The sequence below is a fragment of the Symphodus melops genome (genome assembly GCF_947650265.1).
Source record: "Symphodus melops genome assembly, chromosome: 12".
Taxonomy (NCBI): Eukaryota; Metazoa; Chordata; class Actinopteri; order Labriformes; family Labridae; genus Symphodus; species Symphodus melops.
The window spans coordinates 4,025,788-4,048,497 of record NC_136702.1 but is presented as its reverse complement, the minus strand read 5'-3'; the positions used below and the strand labels follow the sequence as shown (position 1 = coordinate 4,048,497).

The 22,710-nt window shown below is 44.4% G+C and overlaps 2 protein-coding genes across 2 annotated transcripts; both read right to left on the bottom strand.

Annotated features, from left to right (window-relative positions):
• Positions 1-1,255: 1,255 nt before the first annotated feature.
• Positions 1,256-3,178, bottom strand: gdf3 (growth differentiation factor 3). The gene is made up of 2 exons (XM_079358117.1): positions 2,778-3,178; positions 1,256-2,281 (listed from the first exon to the last, which is right to left on the bottom strand). The coding sequence occupies exons 1-2, from the start codon at positions 3,070-3,072 to the stop codon at positions 1,431-1,433; spliced, it is 1,146 nt and encodes a 381-aa protein (XP_079214243.1). The 5' UTR covers positions 3,073-3,178; the 3' UTR covers positions 1,256-1,430.
• Positions 3,179-4,441: 1,263 nt separating this feature from the next.
• trappc10 (trafficking protein particle complex subunit 10) lies at positions 4,442-22,563 on the bottom strand. Its single transcript, XM_079358149.1, has 23 exons — positions 22,334-22,563; positions 19,266-19,347; positions 19,041-19,176; positions 16,157-16,356; positions 15,760-15,955; positions 15,390-15,501; positions 15,008-15,255; positions 14,598-14,744; positions 14,352-14,466; positions 13,399-13,475; positions 13,097-13,188; positions 12,616-12,756; positions 12,220-12,329; positions 10,678-11,207; positions 10,427-10,568; positions 9,871-10,029; positions 9,533-9,762; positions 9,032-9,132; positions 8,491-8,614; positions 8,218-8,382; positions 7,823-8,003; positions 7,146-7,340; positions 4,442-7,041 (listed from the first exon to the last, which is right to left on the bottom strand). Exons 1-23 carry the CDS (start codon positions 22,392-22,394, stop codon positions 6,794-6,796), a joined length of 3,792 nt encoding a protein of 1,263 aa, XP_079214275.1. The 5' UTR covers positions 22,395-22,563; the 3' UTR covers positions 4,442-6,793.
• Positions 22,564-22,710: the final 147 nt, after the last annotated feature.

The window sequence follows — 22,710 nt, the reverse complement described above, 5'->3', positions numbered from 1 at the left end:
TGGACGCTCATCTGATGTGTGCCCATGGGGAATGCTTCTATCAAGAGGATGGTGTTGGCTTTTTGGTATTTACTCAAACCTACAAGTCTTTTTAAAGCAACATATAACATAACATTGCAAAACTTACTGGCATTAATATCGTGCAGAGGACACTAAAACTCTTTCATCTTTATTTTAAAGCAAATACAGTGAAGCGCTCTTTATATAAACTCCACATATGAATATCTCTGCCTACAACACAAGCATACAAACATCTCCACACACGTTCTTAGGATTATGCCTTCATTTATTTTTTTTCTTCTCCCTTGTTTCATTACTTTAAGAATCTGTTCTTCCTTCAAACCTCGCCCTTGTGTCATCCCTCTCACTGTACACATGTTCTGTTTGGGTTGATCTCTTTCTTCTTTTTATTTCACAAGTTTGTTCTGGCATTTCACCATTACAAGGAAAACATGCAGTTGCAGCAGAATATGCGACTGTAATCTGTGGGCTCTAATATATTGTTTTCAACAGTCTGGTTATTAAAATGTCTATCAGCAGAAATGTTTGGTCAGAAAGTCTTCCATCAGAAAAATGTGTCGAACATTCTCTGCTTGATGAGGAAGGAGAGATTTGGTGCCGTTCTCAGATTTCTCTCTTTTTAAGTTACATGTATGTGTTTGCAGTTTGCCCTAAAAAATTACTTTTCAGCTTTTGGTATGTGAGATGGGACTTTTTTTTTTTAAACTAAAATAAGGGTTACCTTCCTGTGTGCAAGCTCGACAGTGTGCAGGAATTAACCTTAAGTTGATGATGGACACTTTACTCTCCTGTAAAATATATGTGCAAAGGATTATTCTATTATAAACTAAAATATAAAGAATTAGACAAATGCCCAAATGAAGGCATTTTTACTAGTAAAAAAAAACCCTGCTGAAATTAAATTACATTTATTATACTGTTCTCTGAGAGGCTGTAAGACTTAAAACTTTTGAGTAATTTTCTTGAAATCTTAAAGGAGACGTTTCTTTATCCTCTCTAGACTTCTGCTTCACTTTCACTTACTTAAGCAGCATTTCTATGCTAAACAGGCAGAGCAGTTTGCTTCAGTAGGTACAAGGGACCACTAGAAAATACTGAAGTCTTTCCCATCAAAAGTCTGACGGGTCCTTTAGGGGAAGACAACCTGTCCAGTGGCCCCCGAGCTCATTTAATTATCAGACCACCTGAATGAGCGACTCAGGAAAACTTGACTTTCAATTTCAGTCTCCTCCAGTGTGGCTTTATTGGAGATTTTATTAACATCAGAAGTCAGGTTAAAAGACATAGTTTCATTTATTTGAGAAAATACACTTAAAATCATTGATGACCTTATTTCCTTATTACAGAATTATCTCACAGAATTTAGAGAAAATGGAAAGAAATACTGTTTTTATGTGCAAGGGCCAATGTCATCGACAGCCACACTCGTCCACCACCATGTCCTGGTAATGTCTCAGCACCACGTTGTCGTTGTTGTCGTAGTAGAGCATGGAGATAGGGGACAGGCGGATGGGGACACAGCAGGGCTGTGGCGTGCCATGTGGGTCCAGGGAGTGCACCAGAGTCTGCAGGATGGCATGGTTGGTGCCGTTCAGACTCTCGCTTAGCGGGAAGGGACATTCTCCGTGGCAGTAGTTGGCCATGTATCCCTGCGGAGCGATGATCCAGTCCTGCCAGCCAACGTCTTTGAAGTCGATGAAGAGGCGGCGGGCTTTGCACACATTGCTATGCGTGACCGGGAGGTGGACTGTGCTTCGTCTTTGTCGGGAGCGACACTGATGGGGGTTGAGGGACACTGCGACTAAAGACGCCTGGACTAGTGGGAGGTCGAAGGCTGCGTCCAGTGGCAGAGATTTCCCAGGTGTAAAAGACAGCAGTTCGTCTGGGTGTGCGCTGAGAGGAAGCAGCTCTAAAACCAAACCGTAGTTGAGTCCCAGTTTCCTCCAGCTCTCAGCCAGTGAGGTGAGGTCCAGAGTGATGGAGGCTGGGTCCGGCTGCAGCTGCACCGACTGGGACAGCAGGAGTCTGCGGTTGGCCTGAGGGTTGGCCCCCCTCAGTGTGGCTCGGATCACTTTGTACAGAGACACGCTGAGGGCCCGGGGCCCTTGCAGCAGCTCAGCAGGGCTGAAGGCTTTCCAGTGGAACTTGATCTCCAGCTGAGCCAGGGACAGCAGCTCCACAGGCTGCAGCACCGACATGTTGAAGAAGAGCTGCTTCTCCACACAGGGCTGACAGCTGCTCCAACCAGACACCAGCCTGCCTGCAACACACCAGGGGGGAGAGCAGCAATTAAACACAAACGCATTTACGAGCTTTTTATTTAAGCAGATACGGGGCGCATAATAACAGAAATCATGAAGAAGAATTATTTGTCATGACCAATTATTTTTCTCCCAAACACAGAGGTTGAAATCAAAATGCATTTTTACATACAGCTGGGGTTTAGGATGTCTGCAGCAAGATCATCTTATTTTGAGAGAGGGGGTTAATGCAAAACACAGGTTGCTAAAAACCAGTCAAGTTGTTGTGACATTTAAGTTCATTTTACCATTTGTCTTGATGTGAAAGCAGCACTTTGAACTATAGGTTATAAATAAACATGACTAATGCAAAATGAACATTTAACTGCTGTTTCAGTCTCCTTTTATTTAAAAATTTATTTTATTTATTTATTTTGTAGCTCAAACATCTTTTAGGTCTGTGCTTCTGTAATCCAATCAACATTCACACCCTAAAGTCAAAGACCCTCTGCCTACCTTGGTCCTGCACGTATCGGATGATGTTGCCGCGGACTCCGTACTCAGACACCGTGCAGGTGTCGCTCTCCTGGGCCTTCATGTTCTCTGAGCTGCGGAACATCTTCCACAGCGCGGAGGGGACGTGACGCCGCGGCTGGACGCTTCCTGCGGGCCGGGGCTTCTCAGAGAGGCCGAGGGAGCTGAGGAAGAGCCGCTCCTGACTCTTCACGTCCTCCACATGTGAGAGAGCACACACGGTGGGGAAACACACCGCTAACAGCAGCAGCAGCAGAGGAGCCAAGTTCGGCCTCATGTTTGCTTGTGTTACTCTGTTTGATTTCCCACCTGAGACATTGGCAACAAAAGGAGCGCGAGACGTTTGTTTTAAAGTGAGAGACCTCCCGGTGAGCAGCTGCGTCATGTTAATGAGAGATAAGGTGAGGGGGGGCGGGAACAGACGCTGATTCTAGACTACAAAGTTCTAGATCAGGTCCTCACCTGGAGACACAAAACGTCAAAAGGTTTAATACTGTTTGCCAAAAATGCTTTCTCACCTACGGGTTTGAGTATGGTTTTATCTGAGACCCAGGACACTGACAATATATTTCATTTACTTTAATTTTTGGCTCTCAAAACCACAAAAAAATATCCAACATTAAAAAACACAAGAGGCCAAAAGCAGCATTAGTGGTCTACATCATTCACTTTCACGTTGGCACCCCCTAGTGGTGATATTAGAAATGACACGGATGCTCATACACTGCACAGAAGTGGAGTCCTCAAGTAAGACCTTTGTTGCTTCTGCAACAATAACGAATACAACACCAGCTGGTGGCTTAAGATTTAAAAAAAAAAAACTTAACTTGGAGCTTAACAAAGTCATAATCAGGAAGAGTTTTCAGAGCAATATGTAAACAAAAGCTGTTTGCACTGCCAGTTCTTTTATCTACTCCTGCAGTGTGTTCATTACGCCACCTGGTGTCTATTCCAGATTCATCTTTCTTTCTTTGTCTTACTTTGACACTAAGTGGATTTTCCTCTTACACTGTGCCGTTTAAGTGATTTTAAAAACAAAGAATTAAGTATTACACATAACAAGCACAAAAGTATAAAACAGAAGACTTCCCTATCCATGATTTTGCATCCCACGGATTATCCTGAGACCCCTCTGAGGATCCAGCCTACCTTCATGACATTTGAAGACCAAATTGAAGAGATGCCTTCTCTCTAAGTTTGAGCAAAAAAAAATGTCTAAGACTACCAAGAGACATTGTACTTATTAAGGTAAAACTTACACATCAGATGTGTTACATAATTGCTGAATAATCTAAGTGAATCCCCCAAACTTGTTTACTGTCTATTAATGTAGCGTCCCGGGACCTCTCCAGCGACCAGACCAACTTCCATATGTTGGTCCACAGTGGGACTTGAACCAGAAACCCTTCAGTTCCCGATCCAAGTCGCTCCGGACTGAGCTTCTGCCGGCCATTATGTTGAGCTTGGAGAATCATTTAACCAAACAAGACATTTAATTGAAGACTTTTAAAAACAGGAAATAGTTCTCAGTGACAGTTTGACTCTTTATAAAAGAAAGTCAATGACGTATTCATGTGATGCTTTTGTTTTTAAGAGGAGATAAATGCTCATAGTTCTTTCTTCAACTCTAAAAACCACACAGTGAATCAGTTCCAATTATTTTTTAATATAGTTGGCAATCAAAGATGATTTTGATTTGAACTATTATTTACAGATCAATATGTACAGTGGTCAAAGAGGAGCAGGGGGGAAGGGGGGGAGGAGTAGCTGACAATCACCCATCGAATAAATGAATGAATGAATCCAGTAATGACTTATTTCATTCATTTAGACAACTCTTAACTTACAGTATGTGTGCATAGCTCAGACTCAGATTTGGCAACGCACACACAAAAAGAATAAATACACACACACTGTATATGAACAATCCACTGAAGGGTCAGACAATAGATAGACAATAATGTGCATTAGTTGATCCTTGTTTAAAAGTCACACACATTCGTACACAGACACACACATGGACCCTCACACATTCACAGAACTACAGCAGAAGAGATACACATGACAGACACACACACACACACACACACACACACACACACACACACACACACTCACAGCTACACTCTGAGCCTCAGGACGTCACTGGTTTGCATTTGAGAAATCTGTGCTTCTGCATTTCAGTCAAAATAAGTCACTGCTTTAGTTCCAAAATAAAAAGTCACTCAGTTTTTTTCTGTTTTTTTCATGATATATCCACCATCAGGACACTTCTGAAAACAACTTCAACTTTCTGTGGGACTGGAGTGCTTTATGTTCATCAATCTATCTTAATAACCTAACAAGAAAATGCCGCTCTGTGCATTTTGATCTTAAGTGAACCTTCTTATATGTCACAGTTGATGAACTTTGAACAGTTCCTTCAAATGATCCTTAAAACAAACAGACATGAACTGCAGTTTTTCTAAACGTTATCTTTGGAACAGATTTGACTTGGTTCCTGAAGAAGTTCAAAAAGATGCCAAAGGTAACTTTAAAATGCTCTGCATGCACAATGTGTTACGACAATAGGGCCAACGAATGAGACGCTAAAAGACCGAACATGAGCAGCCAACACATTTCTTCAAGTTTGGGGACAGGAACATGAACACATTTCTTTTCAAATGGCCCCAAATTTAAAAAAGGTACAACAAAGAGAGGCTCCTCACCTGACTGTCAAACCGACTGTATGAGATGTTCAACTCGTCCAGACGAGGCACTGGTCCCTCAACAAACATAGCTCACCATTCATCAACGAGCCAATCATCAAGCAGCACAGTGTGCAGTTATTACACTGAGCGGTTGAAGTCAACTAAAAACTAAAGTTTGTGAAAAGTCCTCGTCTGGGTTTTGAGTTCATTTTTTCCTTTTCTCACACATGCAGACCAAAGTGTCTCGGAGCATCCCGTCTATCACAGTAACCTGAACGTGTCACATGGTGCTGGGCGGCAAGGCGAGGTGGCTTGTTTCAACTTCCAAATCTTGATATAAATACACACGTGGCCTGGCGTGACATGGTTTGGCAACAACGCTCAGTATGTACTGTACACGTAACGCGTGTGTGACCATCTATCCGGCAGATTCAGAATTTTTTTAACATAAGCGGCAGCCATTTTTATTACAAGCCACGAATAGCATAAAAGCTTGTTATTGGCCCGACGTGCATCGGTTTGGACGGAACAGAAGGATGAGATGCATCAGCCAGAGAGACAGAATACATAAGCTCGCAGATTTGTTTAGTTTTCATGCCAGAGGTGTGCAGATGTTATATTTCAAACTACTGTCGGTTCTAACCTCAACCACATCAGGCCTGAACCTGAACTGAGTGGACAGAACAGAAAAGTCTGTGAGGATTCTGGAGACGTCCCAAACTTTGTGTTGACTTTTTTTTTTTTTTTTTTTAAACAAAAGCAGCAGCTTATTTTTGGTACTTAAATGTGAGCACTGAAGTAAAAGTCTCAAATCTAGAAGTGCTGAGGACACGAGAGGCTCAGGAGCAGCACACGCAGCAGGACACACTCAGTCGTCATGGTTACAGTACTTGAGTACCTGATCGAGGCGTACACACACACACGAAGGGCTTTGGTGCATCATGGGACAATCTGGACCTGTTATTCTTCAGCTCAGAGGAGCACGACAGGTGCTGGTCTGAGACATCAGTCCATATTTATAGATATATTTATTTATGTATTTAGAACTATAAATCCATCCAATGAGCTATGTACAACATATGGCAAATAAAACTCTTTATGTCAATCTTATCTGCGGATGTCATCGGCTCGTCACTGTGCTAGTCCGTATTGTCTCCAGTGATGTGAACGTTTCATGCTTAGGAAGGAGTCCGGTCCTCAACGTGGACTCACGGACCCGGTTCGCCCCCTGAGTAAAAGCTCAGCAGAGTCCGTCCAGGGCCTGGTTTCAGTTCTATAAGGAGGGGGCGTTTGGTTTCCCAACCAGGGTCATGTAGCGTTGACCTCCATGATGTGGTCGTCGGTGGCGGGCAGCACCAGGACCTGCTGCGTGTTGCTGTGATTGAACACCTGCCCGGGGCTGAAGGGCTCCAGGCGCGGCATGGCCACGCCCCTCTGCTGCTGGTCGCCGCTGCCCACAGAGTGCACGCTGCCCCGGCTGCGGATGCTCGCCGTGTCAGCCTGGTCGTCCAGCGTCTTGTCCAGCAGGGACAGACTGTCGTTTTCTACACAGCTGTCTGAGGACGGCAGGAAAGGAACTCATTACAGCGAGCACAATGTGCTTGATGTCTTCACACTGACGTCTCTATATACGTTCACTGAGATGCACATATGAACTTACCAGGGTCTTGTTGGGGGGCCACAGCTGCAGTGTGAGGCAGATACTTCAACACTTTGATCTTGGGGAAGGGCAGGTGTCCTGCAAACAGAGGCATCACCTCGATCTGCACCTTGTGGGTGGCGCTCGCTGCCATGGGCATCGACACCATCCCTGAACTCTTCCCACACACGGCCCAGTTACTGCTGCTGTCAGCCACTGTGGACACAGAGACACACCTTCAGCCTATGCTTCCAATGCTGTGGGAACCAAAGGATGGTTTAGCTTAATAATTGGCCTAACAATCCCTTCACTTTCTTAAACTGTGAGACAGTTTTTGTTTTCTTCTACATGTTCGATATGATCAAAGAAATTTAGAGTGATTAACTACAAAATGAAAAAACACTTTATGTTTTAACTCGTGATAGTGAAGCTTATATTATAGCTCATGTGGTTCGATGTGATGTTTTATTTCTCCTACATTTCTGTAAAAGAAAGTTGCAGATTTTGACATTTATCATAAAAGTAGAAAATGATGGTCATTTGAAACATTCTGTGAAACGATCTCAACATTTCAGATTACACGAGAGAACATTATTTTATTCACATTAGTACAAAGTCAAAATGTTCTGCTTTGATTCATGCCGTTTGTCCTTCCTTGAAGAACACTTGTGGTGTAATACGTCATCGTCCAGACTTACCCTCATACATGAGTTTGGTTGTTTTGAGGCCGTCAGTGTCGGTCTTGCTGTCCTCGGCGATCTCGCCCTCTGCCGGTTCAGTGAGTCGTGTTATACACACCTCCAGCCCACACAGGAGACCAGAGCGACAGTGCTGCTCCCCAGGAGGAGGAAAGATCTCCGCTTTCACACTGTACAGAGTCTGACAGAACCAAAGAGCCGTTAGTCATGCTGCGGGAAACTCTCTAATTGTTAAAGGTTAGCTTAGACGGACAATAAAGAAGGTCATTGTGAGCCGTCTTCTGGCTAAAGAACAGTTCAATATGCCTGTCCGGATGTCTCAGAGAGTTTAAAGTCTGAGCTCAAAGAAAATAGAAAAATAAAAAAATAAAAAATCCTCGTGGAATTGAACTCACGGTGACTCTCTCGAGCTGGAACTGGTAGTGGAAAGGTTTGAAGGTGGAGACGTCTTGGTTGAGCGGAGAGAAGTTTGCAGAGAAAACACACTGAAGGCATGAGGGCAGGTCGTCCTTCCACCTCACCTCCCACAAGCAGAACACACTGTGCTTACTGCACAGAAGCTACACACACACACACAGAGATTAATGAACGGCTGGTGAGGGTTTGTCCTCACTAAAAGCACAAGGTCAGATGTTAAACAGTTTGCGTGTTGGTAGTTTGAGGCTCACCTGTTGTGTTTTAGTGTTGAGAGACTGCAGCTCCAGCGACTCCTGCTGCTTCTCTGTCAGTTTCACTTCAGCCAGCGTGAAGCTCACATCAGACACATTCTGCACACACACCTGGATGTACTTCCTGTGGAGTCACGTCAAAGGTGTGTGTGTGAGAAGAAGGTTTTGTCAGAGTTTTCTTGGCATCATGTGATTAGTTCCTCTTGAATGATTCCTTTCTGAACATTAAATCACTTCCTTACTTTACTTACTTTTTTTTTAATTCTATGTATGTACTTATATGTTTGTATGCCTGTACTTGTATATATGTGTATATATATGTGTTGAAATGCATATGTAGGCTACGAGTATATACTGTCTTTCCTTGCTTTATATTTGATTCTGTTTTTATGCTCTGTAAAGCACTTTGGTTTAAATGTGCTAAACAAATAAAGGTAAAAGACAGGATTACAAAAAAATGACCTAGTGGGTTGTCATTTATCATTTTTTACTTTTGAGATATCAAGTCCTGATTATGGTATTTAAAGAATGGAGGCTTTACCTGTTTCCAGCAGAAAGCAGCAGGTGTTTGGTCTTGAAGGGGATGTGGAAGGTGAGGGCGAGCAGCGTGGAGTAGATCGACCAGGGACAGTCGATAGACATCTGCAGAGAGACACCAGGAAAAACTCATTTTCAGGATGGGCTGCATGTGTGAACACGAACAGCTGAACGTTAAAAAGGTTAGCAGGAAGTCGGAGTGAGCTCGGGGCTTAGATTGGGGTTTTGTTGTGCGCCCCGTGTACAGGCTGTAGTCCTCTGTTTAAAATCTGCACTCGCTCCTCCTAACATTTCCTGTCTCTCTTTAGCTGTCCTATCACTGACGGCAAAAAATATCCCAAAAAATATATATTTTTAAAAAACATAGAAGAAGAAGTTGGGTTGAGCTGATGTGTGAACGCAGCAGGAAATATTCAGGACACCATCAACAAACTTCACCAACGGAAATGTGTTCACGCTCAACAACTCTTAAACAATAAATGTTGTACTTTGATGAGACACTCACCCTCTGGTCGATGGCGGTCATGGGCGTATCAGGATGACTATAGCTGCGCGGTCGGTGGCGAACCTCCCCGTTTGTCAGCCTCTCATTGGGCGGCCGTTCTGATCCGGACGGGATGACACACAAAACCTCGAGCTGGAACTCCAGAGTGTGGTAGGGCTGACAGGCAGGGAGACTGATGCTGGTCACCTTTTCAGAGGACTGAATGGACAGGACGCTTTCGCCAACCAACTCTGAACACAACAAAAGGGAACGAGCGAGAGAAAACAATGAGATCCTCCGAGTCACATTAAACTGGTGGATAGATGAAGGTTTTTCTTTTTTAAAGGAGGTGTGCTGACCAGCGGCGGGGTTGCTGATGCGGGCGGTGCAGCTGGATGAGGGCAGGATGGGCATGGTGTCTGTGTTGCTGAGCTGCAGAGCGTCTCCTTTCTTCACAGCGTAGTGACCCGTCAGCAGAGTGAACTTCACCATCTGAGGTAGACCGGCCAACAGCGGCTCTGAAAACACACACACACACACACACACACACACACACACACACACACACACACACACACACACACACACACACACACACACACACACACACACACACAACTATATGAAAACAGCTGCTCACCAAAGCTGTCGTTTCTAGTCTAAGCACTGAAAATATGTTTGTGCAATTTACACAATTAGAAGGACTTTACGTGAAGTTTTTTGAAATTTCAAACATAAATGACTCAATTTTGGAAGCAGCTGGACAGTACTTTTTTTTTAAGAGTTAATTCATGGTGACACATTAGAAGTCTCCTTCAAAAGGAAAAAAAAGGATTGAACTTCATGATGTTGCAACCATTTCCACAACCTCAGACTTTCAGCATTCATGTCAGTAATCATGTCAAACATTCGAACCTGAGAGAGGCTCCACAGTGAGTTGGGGCTCCTGAGAATAAACTTCATACTGGACTGATGGGTAGATGTGAGGCAGCACAAACTGCAAATGACCCACTGTGGCAAACAGCTGACGTAGTGTGTAAGTGCCCGGCTGTCCGCTCTGCAGAGGGAGGTGGAAAAACAGAGAAAGTGAGAACATGAAGGGAAAAAGCCAGCTCGCTTTTTTTTCTCTTTCTTTTTTTAACTAAAGGCAGCAGAGCATCTCTTACGGGTGCTGTGAAAACAATGCTGTTGTTTCCAGGCTCTAACGTCACATCCTGCACTTTTAACATCTGCGCTCCTTCTTTCACCGACACAGCTGGAGGGCTGACACAGTTGGGCGTGTCCGGCGGCGAGTTGCTGTCATGAAGACGCATGAGCAGATGAGTGTTTTTACAAACCACTCCAGTGGAGTTTAGGGAATTGTCCGTGGGACTCCTGTCTTGAATCTCATCCATCTCTAAAGAGGGACACGCTGAAGAGGAAGGGGGACCTGCTGATGGGTTCGCCTGGACAAACTCCACAGTGCCTGGGTTTGTTTGCCTCTGAGCCGACTTTGACCTCCCATTCGTTCCTCCCCGCTCCAGGTCAAAATGAATGCTGGCGGCTAGCTGCTGTATGCTCACTGACACGGGCATCAAACAGCGCAGAGTGAGCTCCACCTGCAGCACGGCTCCTGAGTGCACTGAAGCGGTGGGCGGGCGGAACTGCAGCCGTGTAAGTTGAGCAAAAACGCCCAGACTGAGAGTCACTTTGTGGGCTGTGGAGAAGGAAAAACAAAATGAGCTTATGAAGCACACATTGTGACCGTGTAAGGGATTTAATAATAAGATAAAAACATTTTAGGAAAAGTGAACCGGCTATGAAATAAATCAGGTCTGATACGATGTTTAAAATAATCATTTAGCCATGTGCCCTTTCATAAATCAACGTTTTATTTCATTACTGTCTTCCTAATTCTGTGCGTCTGTTTTTCAAATGAGATTAGATTTATATGAATCCTTGTTTGCTGTCCCTCTTTAAATGACACCAGAACATGTCCTACAAACTTCAGGATCTTTCCCATTTGCTTTCACATTTAAACATGTTGAGCGTCACATTTTTTATTCAGCTAATACTTATTGTATTTTTATTGTGCTTCACTCTTTATGTGTGTTTCACTCTATGCTATGTCATATATTGTCTTTAGTTTTTTTTTTTTTTTTGCCTGTACAAAACTTTGGTTAACAAAGGTTGTTTTATTTAATTTAATTGATGCGCAATTTTTACTAGCTCTTAGATTATTGGTTTGATGCACTTCTTTTTTTCTACACTTCAACATTTTTTTTTTTTTTTGCACTGTGTGATTTTCTTTAGCTATCCTGCTTTGCTGCTTTAAGACTGTAAATTTCTCGGCTTGCGAGATGAATAAAGGATCATCTTATCTTTAAATGTGCTATAAAAATAAAGATTGATGAAAACAAATCCAACAGGTGACTTCTTCTTCTCCAGCCAACTAAAAAACAGCAGTTTTTAGTTTGCCAGCATAGAACAAATACACATTAGCTACTGACACTGTTGAACTGCACAGTATTTGCAGCCTGGTTGATGTTTGTCAGCACAGCTGACACTGGTGCATCAGCAGACTGAAGCAAAGGTGTCACACCCAAAACATAATGACCTCTGGAAAAGTCCCTCACATGACCTCACAGATATAAAAAATGTTTTATGTGCTCTCAGTTTGATGTGGTAGAGCTCAAAGGCTTTAACTCGTAATAAACAGAGTGACTTACCCTGATCTGCAGATTTGCCAGCAAAGCTCAGGATCTCTTGACAAAAGTGCTTCCTCTCCTCGGTGGTCAGATTCACATCACCAGCTAACAAGGCACTGGTCTGCAGGTAGCTGTGAGGTAAATGGTGAAGGAAACAAACACTAGGGCGCATTGATGCAAAACTTCCTCAAAGGAACCCGTGAACAGCGATCACATGTACAAACACATTCGAACCATCACAACGCAACATGCCACAAAAATCAAATAAACTTGACTCCTTTGGATCATTGGAGTCTTTGTGTTGAACTTCCTATGTTAACCATCCGCAGCACATTACATCTTCTCTCAGGATCGTTTTGCATGGTGAAAGTTGAAGTTGCTGTAATGCTGACTCGTGTTTGTGACGTTGAAGGATACTCTTCAGTTCTGCCCAGCAGTTTCTGACACTCAGCGATCTGTTTCCTGGTGTGAGTGACGGGGAGGCTCCATCCCTCCGACACGTACGACTTCAGAGCTTCCTGTAAGAAGGTCTCCGCTCGCTCAGGGTCCCCCTTCCTCCTGACAAACACACACACACACACACGAGCCAATCAGATTCATCTGAACACGTCTTGAGCAGAAGAGAAGGAGATCACTGTCCGTGCATGATGAGTTGATTATCTAAATAAGGGTCTGAATTTTGACTGTCAACAGCTTCTCATTCAGTTTAAAAATCCCCTCCTGCCTATCAAGCGGTTTTGATTTACTGCGCCTGATTAAAGCTCTCCCTCTGCCCAGGAATGTGTGGGTGTTTACGAGCACTTTGTTACTGACAGTTCAGCAGAAGAGTCGTGTTCAACCACACGAGCTGAAAATAGCAGCGTGTTTGTGCTTCAGCGGAACTAGAAGGCTTCCTTACATGTAGAACTCGGCCAGACTTTTCCCCACCAGCCTGGCGGACCTCAGCCGGCCGATGGCTCTGTACATCTCCATCGCGGCGTGAGACAGCTCCTGATGCAAGGAGGTGGTGTTTGTGGTGGAGCGGGGGAGAAAAAAAGAGGGGAAGAAGATAATCAACTTAACAGTTTCCACTGAGCTTGCCACGGGATTACATCAGAAAAAAAAGAAAACCTCAAGACAGGAATTCAGAGAATCTTTGAGCTTCCTGTTTTGTCGACTTCTGAACAAGACATCAAACTGCAGGCGAGAAAATCGACTTACAAGATAGTGCCTCTCGAAAGCTTCCACCGACGACAGGGCTTCTTTAAGCTTTTTGTAAGGACTCTGCAAGCTGTTGACTGTTGAGGAAAACAAAGGACAGTTCAAAACAAGGAAGTTTTTTAGTTTTTTTTAAAAGCCCTCTACAGAGCTCTGCTGTCATCACGCCTTTGATCTCCTCTCCCAAGTACACAACGGCATCACATCAGTGTCCAAGTGGGCGATGCTAACATGGTGTCACGTCTCTGCAGAAGCCTGAGACACACAGCAGGAGCCTCACTGATCCGCCTTGTGCCTCGACTTCACGACAGCGCAGCATAACGCCCTCTTTACATTTAAAGGGAGACATTACAGGGCTGTAAATATCCCGCCGCCTTGAACTGAATATAAAGAAGGGGCTGCGAGTGGAAGAAAGGAAACAAAGGAAGAAGAGGCAGATGTAAGATGAAAGAAGGAATCTGTCATGCTTTAACCCGTCCACACATGGAGGACGCTGCTGTCAGAGAAGAGCCTGAGTTGGAAGGTTTCGACAGGAGGAATGTGCCGCACTGTGCGTCCCTTAGCACCTTAACAAACGGCATTAAGGGATTTGGGTGTTCCAGAAGCATCTTTGGATTCTGCCTGTGTGAATCATCTTGTTAGCAGAAATATTACTGTAGGCTGTTTGTGCTGCCTGGGTTCTTATGATGTTCTTGTAATCTTTGGGTTAATGATGTTGGTTGGGTATTTTGTTGAATGGGAATCTGTTGCTGTTTTGGTTGTTATGCAAATGATATTATTAATAATAATAAATTGACCAAAAAGGTATAGGCTTTAAATGTAGGCTATAATACCTACCCTTATTACAAATCTTAGTACTTTTGGCACGACCAGTTTAAGAGCAAAAAAGAAACAAAAGAAAGACGTGAGTCTCAATGAAACCCTTCAAGACTTCACAGCTGAGTCTGAAAACTCACCGGTCTCAGGCCGCTCATCCCCGAGTCCGGCCAGCAGATCCACAGTCCGGTTCAGGTCATCTGATGTGGGCTCCTTCTCTGACACCAGGCCACAGAGTTCCCCCAGAGACTTCAGCTGGGGATGAAATCAAATGGGAGTATTTGGAGAAAGAGTGACATGTATTACCTGACGTGGTGATACTGGCTCAGTGAAGGTAGCACGGTGTGTGAGTTAGATAAGTGAATAAAGTGAAGTGTTTCTGTTACCTTGTCAGTGGCGTACGCCCACAGGCCGACCGTATGAGAGCAGTTTGCAGCCAACTGGGCCGGATCACAGCAGCCCTCGATCCTGTGCAGAACCTCCAAACAGCTGAGGAACACCCAGCAGTCGAGCGCCCCCTCCACTACTGACACCTGAACAACACATGAATGAAAACATGATTACCAAGAGGGCCGAGAGTTTAGGTTTTCATGGCACATTTGTTGTTTATGCGTCACCGTACGGATTAAGTGTAATGAGGTCTAAACTTCACTGAATAAACACTTTCTTGATTGTTATCCAAGAGATTCACCTGTTTGTCCAATAAAAGTACCGATCCATGTGTCTAGCTCTAAATAAGGCAGCAATGGAAATAATTGTTCGGGGGGGAAAAGCAGCAATGTTGAAGTCTTTTTACCTCCAGGAGGCGTAATTCCTGGACACAGTTGTGCAGCAGCTCCAGGGCTCTCTGCGTCACCTCCCAGGGCCTCTGCAGGAAGATGAGTAACGTGCACTGTCGGGAGAACAGGTAGCTCCTCAGGTCTAGCAGGCTGGCCTCCCCGCGCTGGATCCCGTCCCTCTTCTCCATGTCGATGGGCCGGCGAAGCAGCAAGCCGCTCCAGCTCTTCACCGGGGCGCAGAATGACCCGAGCCAGTTCGCCGTATCTGTGGGTAAAAAGCATCGACTGAATGAGTTTGGACCGCAGCGTACGGAAAGACATGTCACCGGCGCACGCTCGACTTATTAAAGGGGACAGCACTTGTTGAACAAAGCGTATTATTTGGCGTTCTGCACTTACCGCCGGCCCCAAAGTTCAGGACATATTGGGTAAAAAGGGCATCGAGTTCATCGTACTGGACCAAGGCATCTTCAAACTGCTGCAGCATCTCAAAAACAAAGGCCAGCTCCTCCTGCACAGCACACACAAAGACACCAGACAAAGGTCACAGAAGTTATAGAAACCTGGAAACTAGGCAGAGTAAGAAGACAGGAAGGAATCAATCTATAAACACAGGGATGACTTTTCCTAACGGAGACACCACTGAGTAGTCTGAGGTTGTTTAAACTCATCATCTTAATAAAGAAAGATTTCTACGCTCTCTCTCTCAGTCGAGTCAGAATCAGTCACCACAACCTATAAATCCACCTCTCTTTCTAATTAAACATACCTGGACCATGAAGTATTCGCAGAAGCTCCAGCCCGGCTGGGTGCGCTTCTCCCGGAGCGTCCGCATGTCGTCTTCGAAGCGGCCCAGGTTCTTTGTGAAGGACATGAGGAGGAGAGTTCGCAGCTTCAGCAACAACGAGTTCCAGGATTCCTGAGACCGAGACGAGTCCTTGAGAGGATCGGACAGCACCACACACCTGCACCCGAGGGGGAAAATAATGACAAGGTCGAAACAAGTCGGATAAGAGTACAATTTGTGTTTCCACCTCTTCTGGGCTTCGAATGATCAGATTCTTATCATTCCATATAAACGCTCAATAATCCCACAAAGCCAAGAAGAAGGACGTTCTAATCCTCGTTTCCCAGTTTGATCTGGATTTCTTAAAGAGCGTCCTCACCTGTCGTTCTGCTTGTTGCAGAAGTCGCTGCGGATCTTGTCCACGATCGACGCTCTGGGCAGGATGTTGGTCTTGTTCTTCTTCTTGGTGTCGTTGGTCTCCACGACGATGATGACCCAGTCTGCCGAGCCGTGCGTCCGCAAACTGTTCTGCCAGCGCGTCATGTCCTCTTTCACCGAAGTCTTATACATCTCTGTGTCCTACAAGGAAAGGAAACAGGTATTTATTCATGGATGAAAAATAACTAAACATTCAGTCCTGACGGAGAGTGCAGAAAATTTAACTCACTGAAACGCGAGCAAGTGGGACAAAATATCGATAAGGCGACATACTGTTGTTCTGACTCTTGTGACGCAATTATTGAATCGCTCACACCTTTTTTTTTTTTTTTAAAGAACACACAGTGCAAGTATGTAGGAATACAGCTTGACCTGAACTAGGAAATTCATGAAGATTCTTTCAGAGACGTGTCATTTAAACACTGGACAGGACACTGGATAGCCTCGTGGTTACGTCGCCCGCCCCGTGTACAGCGGCTGCAGTCTTTGCTGCAGTGACCGCGGGTTCGAATCCGACCCTCTCCAGCATGTCATCCCCAACTCTCTCATCCCGACATTTCCCGTCTCTCTTCAGCTGCCTGATAAATGAATACCACATGTCGAGGAGCTTTTCCAGGTCAGATGTTATCAGAAGATGGAAACTAGTGAAGAATGCTGAGCTGCAGGTTTTTCCTTCTCTGATAACAGAACATTATGAACTCTTTGTGCTCCACGTGGTGGTGACACACTGTCGCTGACTGGGTCTGACTGAGTGAAGGACCGCTTCTAGACGGTACAGAACGTCTCAAAGTGTTCTGAATCTTAACGGGTGGTCGGCTATAATATGACAGGTCAGAAGTTATGTAACGGAGTCGACGGGCTGAAAGAAGGAACTGAAGCATTTGTGTTGTGCAATGTTTTGGAAGATGACCGACGCTGCGTGTGCAACCCTTGTTCATGGAAAGTTATGGAGAGAACACCGTAGAGCTGAGTGTTTGTTAAAGGCCGCACACATGCATAGAAAAACAAACAAGTAGTTCAAATCTCTCAAACTTTACAAACAGACAGACAAAACCAACAAGACAGATGAGCCAGTGCCTCCCACAGTCAGCTGCTTGTGTCTGGATCTTTACTGCTGTTTGCTCTCACAAGTTTTACTGCAGCCGTACCTGCGAACAATAACACATGTGAACACTGCTGGTTTGAACTTTGTTTAGTCGCCTGCTCAAGTCGAAGCTTTAGTGTTTCCACCGTGTGATCAACCTGTCCTCACCATCTGTCGTGCTGCGTCGGCAGGATCTGCTGCTTGTAGTAAACAGGCTGCAGCTACATTCACTCCACTTACATAATCGAGACAGCGTGGGCACACTCACACCGAGGGTTGTCACTTTATCAGGATTTTTAAGTTAAATGCACGACTAGTAAAAAAAATCAGACATTGCATGAAAACAGTCAAAATTACACAAATAGATTGACAACATTGTGTATTTGTGCAATTTAGACAGTGTTACCTCCTCTGCTCAAAAAATTAATTTTTTCAATATCATGAGACGCCGTTAAAATAAAGGATTCTGTACCGTTTGGAACATGTAGTTTCTAACACTATCAAAAGTATTGAAAAGTTAAAAGACAGCTTTAGCACAGAATGTGTTCAGCTGACTTGTTTCTTCTCTTTCACGAAGGAAACATTACGCCTTCTTATTTTAACAAAAAATGAGTTGTCAGTTTTACAATGTCAGTCTCTTTATTGCTGGAAATCCTTTTTAAAAAGAAAAAAACAAAAAAAACTTGTTTTGCTGCTGTGTCCTCCCTGCACACAGATACTGTCTCTGTGCTCCGACACTCCAGGCACAGTCTGTAGGAAATGTCATGAGTCACAAGCTGACGACAGCACTTCCTCAAACTAAACAGCTGCTCAGTCAGCAGCTGCAGGTTCCTGCTACCCCTTCATGTTTTTTTTTTTTCTCCAGTCTGCCCACCCTAAAGCAGCCTAAGTAGATGTCAGGTTCACTTTAGGCTGCTGGCCATCGCAGTTTACTTACAGCTCTGTGCTAATGCTGACCAGATGAAAACTGTTCTCCTTTCTTTCACAGAGCAGATCTTTTATCCTCCTCAAAACTTTTTTTTTTTTTTTTTTTTTAAATATATATGAGTTTATATACGAGTGTGAAGTGGGTGAACAGAGCTTTTCAAGCACACTGTCTGTAAACCTTCACTCACATGGAGTCATGCCAAAGCGTCTGAACTCACAGAAGTGGCAGATCGGATGTATCCCACCGTATGAGTTTGCATACAGAGCTGTCTGTGACCCACTTTTCTCCAGATGGGATGCTCATCCGTCCTCATCTCTTCTTAGAGGACAGACGAGCAGACGTCGCCTCTTCTCCAGAACATCAGCGGTACATAAACTTTATCCGGACTCCCTGCACTCAAGAAGTTGGTTAGCAGCCACTGGCGGACGGTGCAGTTAAAATACATCTTCATCGTCGGTGTGTCTTTGTATTTTTGAAGCGGCACAACTTGGTTCAGAGGCCATTAAACAATTCTTTAATGCGGCAGCACATCCTCATCTTTTCTCAAACACAGGAGCCATCGGTGTGATATCATTCATGCAACACAAGCTTTCAAACGCAGCGTTAAGGTTGAGAATGTGCACTTGCTCTCCCAGCAGGACGGAGCAGAATGAAAGAGAACAGTCCTTTATTGTCCCTCTGCTGGAACAGGGAGGGCGTTTTTCCATGATGTTATAATTAATGCTTCCCAGTACTGTTAATTAAATTACCCAGTGATTGAAAGAATGGGGTTGTTGTGTACTGCGGGTGTGTTGGTGCGTCGGTGCTACTCACACAGCAGTCAGTCCAGTAGATGTGGAGGAAGGGGAAGGTGAGGAGGGCCTTGTTGCCCTCCTTCGGGAGCAGCTCCTCTTTAAACTGGACAAAATTAGCTTCAAGGTGGATCATTTTGGGTGCCCGGCCGTACGTCCTGCACAGAGGAGAAAGCAGGGTCTGTTAGCGGTGGCTACACGCGGCTGTATTCAAAACTGTGTTCGTCGTCAGCACGGCAGCTCTTACCTCCTCCACTCCATCGGCTCCCTGGGGAGTTGTTGGGCCAACGAGGTGTAGAGAGAGGTAAACAAGCTCTGGTCTCCACCGCCTGCCGTGAGAGAGAAGGACAAGGAACATTTAGAAGGGAGGTCAACATGAACATGGCGGCTGTGGCTCAGTGGGTAGAGTCGTCGTCTCTCAACCGGAAGGTCGAGGGTTCGATACCCTGTGAGCAACATGTCCAATATGTCCTTGAGCAAGATACTTAACCCCCTGTATGAATGTGTATGCGGTCGACCTCTTACTGCTTCTCTGTGCCTTTGAATGGCCCCACAGGGATAAATAAAGTTAGAAAAAACAATCCCACACAGCTCCATGTGTGCTGATAAAATACCTGTCGAGAAGAATGGACACATTCTCAGTCTTCTTCTTTTATTTTAAAGCGCCCAAATATTAACCACGTAACCAATCAAGGGTTTACTGTAAAGAAACATGGAGGATATTTTTGGCACAGGCTGAGAGTTAATAACACTTCTCTGGGTCGGGCAGGAGAAACGTTTGGCTGTTTGTGTTCACACGTGCAGCTCCTCTGGGAAACATCCGGAGCTTTCAGCGAGTGTTGAACTCCTTATTATGACTTAATAATGTTAAGACAAACAAATGCAGGAGGAAGTGCTTTTAGTTTCAGAGGTGTAACAGCTCATCTCATGCTGTGATATTTACATGCAGGAATCTTGAGTGTACGGCCTGTTTGATCACCATCGTCTGCAGCATGAAGAGCACCGAATCTGAGGTCGAGTGAGACGCACAAAACCGAAGAGGAGACGACTGAATGAAAAAGTGAACACCAGAGTTCAGGACTCTTAACAACATATTGTCTCTCCTCATTTGGGTGGCCAACATAAAGCCTGTTACAAAATGTGATTTAGAGCGTGATTAAAAAAACATGACGGGAGAAGAGCAGTGCAAAGAAACTGCAGAACAGCGTCTGCGATCACATCAGAGTTCTCAACACGTAAAAAAAAAACAAAAAAACAGCCACATTAAGTAAAGCATCGCTCCCTGTTGGAAAGATAAAGACGTGGTCTTTTTACCGGAGATGCTTAAAAATCAAAGATCCCTTACGTTGACGTAGTGGATTGATTCAGAGCACTAAGGCACGCTGCATTTAAAAATTGACTTTTTACAACTTGTTTTTAGTTGGTCCCTCTCCTTAATCATGACCTCCCTGTGAACTTGGCCTCACATCGACATCGACGAGTGGAAGAACCCGACATGCTGCTCAATAATAAAAAGACTCAGCTTTCTCTGCCGGCGCCCCGTTTTAGAAACACTCAAACTGTCATTCCTAGAGGCTGACTGTGTGCGCTGTGATAAACAGTGACTTGTAAGACTGAGCTCCTTGTTCAGGCCACATCAACAGACGCAGGGGTAAAGAGGACTAATCGATCCAGTGTTCATGATAAAAAACGCCAACAATAATCCTGAAGACAAAGGTCAGCACCTAACCCTCATGGAGAGATGTGTTCGCTGCAGACCGGACAAAAGACTTGTGCTGACTAAATGACTCCTTTAAAATCTGTCTGTCCTGCTGTCCGCTCATTAACACCTGCACAGGAACAACACATCTCTGGTTCTGGAGCTGCTGTCCCGTATATGATAACACCATTACTATATATATATATATATATATGCTACAAGTCAAAAGATCTCCATGTATGCACAACCTCAAAGCAAAAAAGGTTGTGATCTTGAGCTTGACGCTGAAAGCCTTATTCCATCGTTCTGATGCATCAGGATAAATTAAATTAGCCCAGGATGTGCAGCCATTTGAATTAGAAGAGGTCATCAAACTCAACTCCAAACAAAACTAACACATTTGACCAAATCAATCATGAAAACACTTTACAAAGGAGCAGGTGAAGGACTTTATTCTGTGATGTATATTAACAACAACAACAGGCAACGTCCTCTCCCCAGGAAAAGAATAATTTATCTAAATCAACAGATATACAAGCTGGCCAACTGATGTCAGAAGACAAAGAACACACACATCAGATGAAGTGCAAGGCACAGTTTGATGTCTGTCAACAGGGCGTCCCTACATGAAACTGAGCAAAACAACCGAGACAGAGACATTAGAGACACTATAGTTGGTATTCAACTCTGCAAAACACCAAACGGAAAGAGAGACAGAGACCTGCACACTTATACCGCCGGTTTTTATTAGATCAATATTCAACACTTCATCTGGTCTTAAATCAGTGGTCACACAGCAAAGCCAACATAAACAAAGACACAAGGCAGAGAGGTGCTGTCAGGTAAGAAAGACCCACAATGTATTAAAGACTCTCTAATATCAGCCACATTTCCCTCCATAATATTACAAATCAGAATCAAACCGAACACTTGAAAGGACTGACAATTACTGTACATTGCAGCACTGAACCTCATGCTGACAGACACGGATCTGTAACCTGTTTAATATGTGGCATGTATATGATCTCAGAGGCAAGCACACCTGACAACAGGCATTTCCTGGATCACACCAATTAAGGTCACCACGTCACTATTCACACTACTGGATCCTCTGTGTACCGGGGTACCTCTGAAACCACAAGATCCTAAAAATGGAGCTGAAGCTGTCATCCAGTACAGCCGGGGCTCCTGAAATAACTCCTCCAAGACTCCAAGGAGGATTTGTGAATGACACCCAACTAGCATGTGGAGACTACAGTCTTAATGAGAGAGGCTGCACAGCAGGAGACAATGTGAGATGTCTTAGACCAAACTGCAGCAATAGCCGTGACGTTTTTTTTAACGCCACCTAGGCCTGTTAATCAATGTAGCTGCTGCCGGCTAGCTGAGAGAGAAGCGGCTCCTTCTGTGAACACTTTGTCTGTACACTGATGTAGAACAGGTGTATTGACAGGTTTAAATTAAACCACCAGTCCCCACATATACACAAACATGTCCATACAACCTGGCTATAATACGAGGCTGCCAGTTAGCTTAGCCTAGAGAGCTAATGAGTTCAGCTCGCTGGCTAACTGTCAAAGCAGAAAAAAAACCGTCTCCTTGTGTTGAACACTCACACGTCACAATCGGCTTGTTTTCCATTGTGTAGATGATCGGCTTTTCCTCTTGACACTCCATATGTGTTAGCGACGGTACTCCATGAAAATGACATACAAACAGGGCTTTATTATTAGTAAATGCTTATGTGTGCAGTTGTGTTGAATCGAAGGGGCCTGTGTGTGTGTGTGTGTGTGTGTCCCCCTCCACTGCACTTCCGGGAAGTACGTAGTCCGTGCGTCATTAAAGGGCCAACTTGTGCTTTTTTTATTTTATTTTATTTTTTAAATTTAAACAAAAAAACAAAACATGTAAAACACAAAAACGTATCTGGAATTTAATTCGTATTTCACTTGGATTGGAAAATAATTATAATCATGTGAATGTGAGGCGTGTG

Bases quoted from the DNA above. Each gene is read 5' to 3' on its own strand.
- gdf3 (XM_079358117.1), bottom strand. From the start codon at position 3,072: ATGAGGCCGAACTTGGCTCCTCTGCTGCTGCTGCTGTTAGCGGTGTGT. The intron at 2,282-2,777 runs GTAGGCAGAGGG...GGTGTGTTGCAG, and splicing joins CCGATACGTGCAGGACCAAG to GCAGGCTGGTGTCTGGTTGG.
- trappc10 (XM_079358149.1), bottom strand. From the start codon at position 22,394: ATGGAGTGTCAAGAGGAAAAGCCGATCATCTACACAATGGAAAACAAG. The intron at 12,757-13,096 runs GTAAGGAAGCCT...TGTGTTTGTCAG, and splicing joins AGTCTGGCCGAGTTCTACAT to GAGGAAGGGGGACCCTGAGC. The intron at 8,004-8,217 runs GTGAGTTCAATT...TGGTTCTGTCAG, and splicing joins TCCAGCTCGAGAGAGTCACC to ACTCTGTACAGTGTGAAAGC.